General features: G+C 32.1%; 1 protein-coding gene across 1 annotated transcript; it reads left to right on the top strand.

Moving 5' to 3' along the window:
* The first annotated feature begins 1,406 nt into the window (after nucleotides 1-1,406).
* Nucleotides 1,407-7,010, top strand: LOC120068130 (nitrate reductase [NADH]-like). The gene is made up of 5 exons (XM_039019828.2): nucleotides 1,407-1,903; nucleotides 2,878-3,374; nucleotides 4,177-4,317; nucleotides 4,390-4,622; nucleotides 5,559-7,010. Exons 1-5 carry the CDS (start codon nucleotides 1,407-1,409, stop codon nucleotides 6,816-6,818), a joined length of 2,628 nt encoding a protein of 875 aa, XP_038875756.2. The 3' UTR covers nucleotides 6,819-7,010.
* Nucleotides 7,011-9,294: the final 2,284 nt, after the last annotated feature.

The following is a 9,294-nucleotide window of genomic DNA, read 5'->3' as shown; positions in this document are numbered from 1 at the left end:
AAAAAAAAGACTTATCTGAAAGTGCTTAGGTCTCTACCAAAGAGATTTGACATGAAAGTCACTACCATTGAAGAAGCACTTCTTCTGTTTGGTACACCAAGGATACACCATAGATAGGTGCAACCTAGTATTTTTTTCATATGGTTAATGAATTTTAGGCATTATAAATACTATTGTCTTTAATTAATTATACTAATATTATTTTATATTTTGGAAGAAAATGAGTTTTACGGAAACTTTGGATTTAGATAAATATATGTATTAATCTAGCCATTATATAGCGTTAGGTTTTAAGTTTATAATATATTATTTTAGATAATGTGCATTTTTTTTTGGGTAATTTACATGCTAATAGACATTTAAAATATGATAATATGTTTCTTCAAAATAAATTATTATTATTATCTTCAATTTTATAATTAACTTAATTCATTTACTTATTAACTATAAAATCACCCATTAACTTTTTTATTTAATTAATATGCTTTTATAAGAAAATTTAATGCCTTATAAAATAGTTAATAAAGACAAATTAAAATATTTAAAGTAGAAAACTTAGAAAATACTAGCAAATCTGAGGAGTTGCATAAAATGTATTGCAGTAAGTTTGAGTTTACAAAATTGTCAATTAAACATGGGTTTGACTAATTAAGCTAACTCATAATCTCCACTTTCAAAATCCTTAATCAAACCCTGCTTAAAAATATTGTTTTTTAAAGAATAATTACCCTGGACAATTCTTTTAGTATTAAAAAATAAGTATATAACAACATTTTTAAAGAATTGTAAATATAGAAAAATTTATCATAGAGTCTACGGTTGATAAACTACGAGAGTTAAATTTGAATTTTGTTATATTTGCAAATTCTATTGTATTATGTTATATCTATAAATTATTTTGGCCTAATCGATTGCTATCTTTACACCTTGTTAAAGGTGCTTTACATTATGATTATCTCTATCAGAGATCACCAACGATCACCACTATCGTCCAACTCCGACAATTACCGTTAATCTCCGGTGACCACCGCCGCCCTACCTCCAAACCCGAGGGAGTATTTTTTGGAAAAACAAATTGTTAAGACATCAAAGTTTGCTGGTTTTCTAGATACGTTGGGGTAGAAATTCCCAACATCCTGCCTCCCCAACACAACATCTCAATTGGGGGATCCCAATTGATTGACCAACTTTTATTTAAAATTAATTTTTTTAATAACATAGAACAAATCCTAACTAAAGTTGACTATTCAAAGTGGGTCCCTCAACATGTTAATTTAATTAGCTTGATCTCTATATAAATCCCATTCATGAAGTACAAAATTCCCCACCCAGATCTTTAAACATATATTCACTTTCCAAACAACCAAAACATCAGCCACTCCAAATCCCTATTCTCCCCAAAAATCATGGCGGCTACTGTTAATCCCAAAAGCCTGGACTTGGAACCGGTCTCCAACGGCAACTTTCCGGTTCAACGTTGCAACTCATTCCGGTCCAGTAGCTTCAAATTAAAGCGCCATGCCGAAAAACCGCTCATTGTTGACGATGACGATTCGTCCTTTGATCGTGACGATGAGAACATTCATTACTTCCAGGATTTAATCCGGAAGGGCAAAGAGGAGATCGAGGCGTCGATTCTTGATCCGAGGGATGAGGGGACGGCGGATAGTGGGATCATGAGAAATCCTTGTATGGTTCGTCTTACCGGAAAACACCCTTTCAACTCTGAGCCACCGTTGGAGCGTCTCATGCGCCACGGCTTTATTACTCCGGCCCCCCTTCATTATGTTCGCAACCACGGTCCGGTTCCGAAGACTGATTGGTCCAGCTGGACGATTGACGTCACTGGACTTGTTGAAAACCCCACCTCCTTCACTCTTGACCAGCTTCTCAATGACTTCAGGTCCTTAAATAGCCATTATACTCGAAACCCTCCAAACTTGTTTCAAAATAATTTTTTTGTTTTTTATTCTTAAAAATTAAGTTTATAAATACTTTTTTTATTCTAGTTTTGCAAACTAAACAAATTTTTATAAACTAAAAATGATAGGTTTTAAAATTTTTATTTTTTGTTTCTTTGAAGTGGACTAAAAATTTAATACTTTTAAAAATAATGTTGAAGATAGGATAAGAAACATTCTTTTTTTTTTTCTCTCTAAATTTTTTGTCTTCTTTCTACGATGTTTTAAAAAATAAAGTCAATTGTTGAAAAATATTTTTTAAAAATTTGTTTTTTTTTTTTGGAGTTTAACTAATAATTTGAACTCTTTTACTTCAAAAAGTTAAAAACAATCATAGTAACAAATTGAGAAAAAATGAACTTAATTTTCAAAAATAAAAATAAAAAATAAATAGTTGTCGAACCAACTTTATTTCTAATTTTTAGATTTACAAATCACTTGGTTTCTTTTCAATTTCTTTATTAAATGAATTGTTTTAAGATATATGAGCCATTTAAAAATGTATCATATCAAAAAGTTTATAGGAGCTTCAACGAACTACTGTGTCAGCAATTTATTTCCTTCTTAAAAAAACAAAAAGGAAAAAAAAAACCTTAGGAAAATTATTATTATTTCTTTTTTAGTTATTAAAATTAGGTTTACATTTTAAAAACGTTTTTTAAATAATAATAAGAAAATAAAAGCTAGAGTTATGACACAAAATAAAGCAATTCATGACTAGAACAAGATCTTTATAAGCTTATTTTACTATTATTTTTTTAAAAATACGAGGTTAAAAAATAGAACAAAACCCCACTATTAATTAGTTATATATATGTATGAAATTGAGATAAAATGAAATTACAAACATATTCAGCTACTTAAATATGTGGTATATATATCTATTTGTAACCCTTTATTCATATTCTTAACACAGATCTCTGGAGTTTCCGGTGACCATCATGTGCTCCGGCAACCGACGGAAGGAGCAAAACATGGTCAAACAAACCATCGGATTCCACTGGGGAGCCGCCGTGACCTCCACCTCACTGTGGCGGGGAGTGCCATTGCGCGAAGTACTGAAACGATGTGGCATCTTCAGCCGTCAAAGAGGAGCTTTATACATATGGATGGAAGGCGCCGACGATCTCCCTGGCGGCGGCGGCTGCAGCTACGGCACCAGTATAAGAAGAGAAATGGCAATGGACCCATCAAGAGACATCATAATAGCTTACAAGCAAAACGGCGACCCTCTCCCGCCGGACCACGGCTTTCCGGTTAGGATGATCGTTCCGGGGTTCACCGGCGGGCGCATGGTCAAGTGGCTGAAAAGAATCATCGTCACCAATAGAGAATCTGACAATTATTATCATTTTATGGACAACCGTGTGCTACCATCCCACGTGGCCGATTCCGAGCTGGCACATGCTGAAGGTAATACATTTATTTATAGTAATTAAAATTTAATTTTTAAACTTCCAATTTTTGCGTCTAAATATTTAATAAAATCATTTTTTTCTTAATTAAAAGTTAAGTTTATAAACAATAATACTTTTCACTGTAAGTTTGTAATTTTAATTTTCACTTTTTACCAATATTTTCTAAAACTTGTTTTGTGTTTAGAATTTCATCACGAATTGAAATCCTTCTTTTAATTGATATTAAAAAAAATCATAATGTAAATATTGAAAGAAAATGAACATAAATTTCAGAAATAGAAAACTATAAACGAAATTGATTTGGAGTGAAGCTTAAGCTTTCAATTTTATGTTTAATAAAGTTCTTCAACCTTCAATTTTGTGTTTAATAAGTCACTAATTTATTGACATTTTTAAAATTTATCAATTTATTAGATGTAAAATTGAAAGTCCCCTAATCTATTAGATACATGGAATTCAATTTTTGTATGATAGATTCATTCTCTTTAAAAAAAAAGTTCAATATGTCATAAATATATTGGTTACAAAAACGGAAAGTTACAAACTATTCCATCATCTTAAAGTTTAAAAATCTATAAAATATAATTTAAATTTTATTAGATATTCTTTAAAGTTTCAAAACGTGTTATATATACCCATATGAAGGTTTAAGAACTATATATATATATATATATATATCGTATAATAGATGTATGGAGATTCAAACACAAGGCTAAACTTATAATTTAATGTTAGTTAAAACGGATAATTCATTAAAACAATTAATTAAAATGATATAATTGGGTGATGTTATTTAGGTTGGTGGTACAAACCGGAGTATGTAATCTACGAGATGAACATAAACTCCGTGATAACTACGCCGTCACACGACGAGACGCTGCCGATCAATTCACAGACGACGCAGTCCACCTACACGTTGAGGGGGTACGCATATTCCGGTGAGCGTTAATCAGTAATTTCCACTTATTTTTGTATTATTTTCCACGTGAGATTAATTTTATTTCGTACAGGTGGTGGGAAGAAGGTGACACGTGTGCAGGTGACGTTGGACGGTGGGGAGACGTGGAAAATATGTAATTTGGAGTACTATGAAAAACCAAACAAGTATGGGAAATATTGGTGCTGGATTTTTTGGTCAATAGAGGTAGAAATTGTGGACCTGTTTGGCTCCAAGGAGATTGCTGTCCGAGCATGGGATGAGACCAACAACACACAACCAGAGAACCTCAATTGGAATCTCATGGTAATTAAGGCCTCGTTTGATTTCGATTTTTTTTTTTAAAATATTTAAACTTATAAACACTACTTTCACTTTTAGATTCTTCTTTTATTATTTACTTTTTTATCAATAATTTAAACAACTTAGCCTAATTTTGAAAACTAAAAAAAAAAAATAATTTTAAAACATGTTTTTATATATATATTTTAAAATTTTGCTAAGAATACAATCATTGTGCTTAAGAAAGATGAAGAAAAAATTTGCTCAATTTTCAAAAATCAAAACAAAAAAACGAAATGATTAGCAAATGAGATATAAGTAATTTGTAGGAGAATTTTCAATAATAGAAAAATAAGTGAAATTATTTACATAAAATAATAAGATTTTAATCTTCTTTGATATAAACGGATATGAATTTATTAGTAATGAAAACTGATAAAAGTCTATCGATGTCTATTAGTATATTTTTACTATATCTGTAAATAGCTTGACATCTTTTCTTTCTTTCAAAATTTTCATAATTCATATTTCTACATTATAATAATAATTGATGTGCCAAAAAAAAAACTATTTAATGAACTTGCTATCGTTAGAAGAATCTTAAAAAATCTATGGCTCATGCACATATGGAACTAAAATAATAAAAATTTAATTAAATCATAGGTAACCTGACATATCAGGTCTCTTTCTTCCATTATTATAATATCTTCAACTACCTATTTTTTATTTGATTTTTTAAATAGAAATATTTCCTCCCAGCTTTTAGCTTGACTTTCCTATTTCTCCCCCTCCAATCCATGTCTTAGTCCTACATAAATTTTCATCAAAATCATGATTAAATAATAATAATAACTTTTATGGAAGAAATATATTATATGAATATATTGTAAAAGATTGATAAATAATAAAATTACAGGGCTAAAATCAAGTATTGAAAAGTTTAAAAATATTTGGATGCAGGGCATGATGAACAACTCATGGTACCGAATCAAGATAAACATATGCAAACCCCAAAAAGGAGAGATTGGAATCGTGTTCCGCCACCCAACGCTCGCCGGCAACCAATCCGGCGGCTGGAAGGAAAAGGATAAACCAATTCCGACCAACTACTCTTCCCAACCCTCAAACAACAAGACCACCACCACCACCACTACCACCTTCTCCATGTCGGAAGTCAAAACCCACAACTCACTGGAATCCGCCTGGATCGTCGTCCACAACCACGTTTACGACTGCACTCCTTTCCTCAAAGCCCACCCAGGCGGCGCCGACAGCATCCTCATCAACGCCGGCACTGACTGCACCGAAGAGTTCGACGCCATCCACTCCGACAAAGCCATAAAAATGCTCCAAGACTATAAAATCGGCGACTTATTGATCCTAAACGACAACAAGGACGACACGTCATCACCAAAACCGATTACAAAACATGTGGCACTAGTCCCACGTGAGAAAATCCCCGTGAAATTGATATCGAAGATTTCAATTTCTCACAACACGAGAATTTTCAGATTTAGTCTTTCTTCAGAAGATCAAACTTTAGGACTACCCGTTGGAAAACACATATTTTTATGCGCCAATATCGACGGGAAGCTCTGTATGAGAGCCTACACGCCATCGAGCGCCATTGACCAAATGGGCTACTTTGACTTGGTCGTAAAAATCTACTTCAAAAACATTCATCCTGATTTCCCCAACGGTGGCCTCATGTCTCAATATCTAGACTCACTCCCGTTGAGCTCAATCGTGGACATAAAAGGCCCATTGGGCCACATCGAGTACATGGGCCGCGGCAACTTCACGGTCCACGGAAAGCCCAAATTCGCGAAGAAGCTTGCCATGGTGGCAGGTGGGACTGGAATAACGCCCATCTATCAAGTGGTGCAAGCGATTTTGAAAGATCCGGAGGATGAGACGGAGATGTTTGTGGTGTATGCGAATCGGACGGAGGAGGATATTTTGCTGAGGGAAGAGTTGGACACGTGGGCGAAGGAGAACCAGAGATTGAAGATTTGGTACGTTGTTAAGGAGGGCGTTAAAGAAGGGTGGCCGTACAGTGTGGGGTATATTAGGGAGTGTGTTCTGAGAGAGCATATTCCGATGGGGTCGCCGGAGACTTTGGCTTTGGTGTGTGGGCCGCCGCCCATGATTGAGCTCACAGTTAAGCCCATATTGAAGGATTTGGAGTATGATTTGGAGAGTTCGTTGCTGGTGTTTTGATCTTTTTAACTAGCTCTTCAATGATAATATACCATATGGGAATAATTTTATCTTTTGTTTGTTGTAATAAATGTTGTAGAAGGGGGTTAAAATTATTACATTTATGGTCCTGGTGATCAATTAAATTAATATGCTTTTATTCGTTTGTAATAAAAATGATGAACTTTAATATTGTTTCTTCTATTAATCATGTATTGTATTAATATGATTCGTGGATCATGATAAATATCTTAATTAAATTAGGTTCAAATTTCTTTAAACATTATAGGTTAAAAAGATTAAAAACAACCTTGTCAATTACACTAATCTTTTAATTATTTCATTAAGTTTATTAATATTACAAATTTGACCAACTCATGGTATACAATTATTATTTATTTTAAAACAAACAATACAAATGAACTAGTTAAAATGAGTATAAGAAAAATTCGCCTAAAAAAACTAACAAATCTAAAGTAGAAAATTATCCTACTAGACACGAGAACAAGTTTCATTCATCGCCCATTTAATAAAACGGTATGCACTTGATTCTGGGACATTTCTCTTGTATAGTTAAAAGAGGGAGGAAGTGAAATCATATAAGGGTAAACATAGAAATATAAAAAATCTTAATAAGTATATAAATAAACAAAAGTATCATATTTGTAAGTATATCTTGCTGACAAGAACTTTGATCTAAGTTTTTGACGTGGCTGCCCGATTTGATGTAAATTCAAAATTTGTTTACTCCATCCTTATGAAAATACCTTTCTTTAAAATATATATATATATAAATATAAAATTCTCTCTTTGGAAGAGGTATTGTAATTAAAGTATGGGGTGGGGGAATCGAACCTCAAACCATGAGATTGATATTATGCCAAAATTCTCTCTTTGGAAGAGTTACGTTTTTGTTGGCAAAACCTTAATGTTTTATTCTAACTTTTGGAATGTACATTAAATAGATTAGAATCTCTACAAGGTTATATAAAATTTTCTATTCATCTATTTGTAATAAGGATCAGACACTTTATAAATGAATTTGCAATTTTTGTGGGAACCTCCTTTTGAAAGAGAATGAGGAATTTGGGCTTGGAGAAAATTCATAGAGAACTCCTTTCTCTATGAACAAAATCGAGAAAGATCAATAAAGAGAGAGAGCATTGTAGAACCATTCTGTAGAAACTCTTCAATTAAGATAATCATATTCTTTTTATCGTCGCCCATCGTGAAAATGGGAGTTATTTCTCAATAACCACCCATTTCCTACTAGAGATTAAAATGAAATTAATTTAATCAAATAAAATAATTAATTATTATATTAATTGATTAATTTTTTTTATTAAATATCTCATATTTAATTAAAATTACATTTGAATCATATTCAAATGCACATCTCTCTCAAAATCTATAGTTTGAATATGAATCTAATTCATATTGAATTCAATATTTAAATATCTTTTTCTCCTTTAATCTTGAATCTCATTAAAAAATAATGTATCAATATACATTATATTAATTGTATCATATACAAATAATGTAAATTTCCTTAAATAATTTGAACAATATAATTTCATTCAAAACTTATTGGTCCTTGTTATTTTGTGGTGAGCTAGCAACTGGCGTTAAAATTTGTCCTTCCTCAAGATAACCAAGTGAAAAATTTAATGTTTTTATTTATTTGCTTTCTAATTTAGCTTCTTGTTTTCTTTTTGTAGGAACTCCTAGAAGAAGAAGAATGCCTACAAGGGAGGTTTTTTGTTCCCTTGTCTTTATTTTTGTTGTGATCTAACTAGAGATACATTAGGGACAATGTAACGTTTTACGTTGAGGGTGGTGGTTATATATGCATGTCTAGCAAGACCTTGAGCACTTGATCCCCGACTTTATGGCTTATCTGATGATATGATTTTTGTGTGCATGTATTGTGATGATGATGACTTTTTGGAATAGGCTTTAGATTACTCTTTATTCACATTCTTTAGGATTCACAAAAATGTATGCATGATTTTGAACCAATTTTTTTTTTTTAAATCTTGATTCCCTAGCATGTTGTTGAGCACATAGCCATTTTATATAGGATCTTGGATGTTTAGAATTGGGTTATTTGGCCTAGATGCTTGTAATCACCCTGAAAGGCCCAGATGATAGTTGTTAGGTAATTGAAGATCGACTTAGTAATGCATGCTTAGGTTTTTGTCAAACTCTTGTTTTGTAAAGTAAAACCTATTGTTATTGGGAATAGTGTCCTGAATCTCCTTTTAATCTCGTAGTTTGTAAACTCTATATAAACATATTGTTATTAATAAAATAAGTGGTATTTTATAAGCATTTACTCAATCCAATGAACTAAGATCTGAGGTTATTTTATATAAATTTAAACAAATGTGAAGAGACATACAAGTGGATCTTGTTTAAATAATAACCTAAATGATCTATAGTAGATGGATAGGGTTGGGTACCTTATCTTGGTGACACTACGGGTACGACCCACTTT

The sequence above is a fragment of the Benincasa hispida genome, chromosome 12 (genome assembly GCF_027475165.1).
Source record: "Benincasa hispida cultivar pf3 chromosome 12, pf3_genome.v1.1, whole genome shotgun sequence".
NCBI classification, from domain to species: Eukaryota; Viridiplantae; Streptophyta; class Magnoliopsida; order Cucurbitales; family Cucurbitaceae; genus Benincasa; species Benincasa hispida.
This window is presented reverse-complemented; position numbering and strand designations above follow the sequence as displayed.

Excerpts from the sequence above, each read along its gene's own strand:
- LOC120068130 (XM_039019828.2), top strand. The coding sequence starts at position 1,407 with ATGGCGGCTACTGTTAATCCCAAAAGCCTGGACTTGGAACCGGTCTCC. Across the intron at positions 1,904-2,877 it reads CAGCTTCTCAATGACTTCAG|ATCTCTGGAGTTTCCGGTGA; the intron begins GTCCTTAAATAG and ends TTCTTAACACAG. Across the intron at positions 4,318-4,389 it reads GAGGGGGTACGCATATTCCG|GTGGTGGGAAGAAGGTGACA; the intron begins GTGAGCGTTAAT and ends TATTTCGTACAG.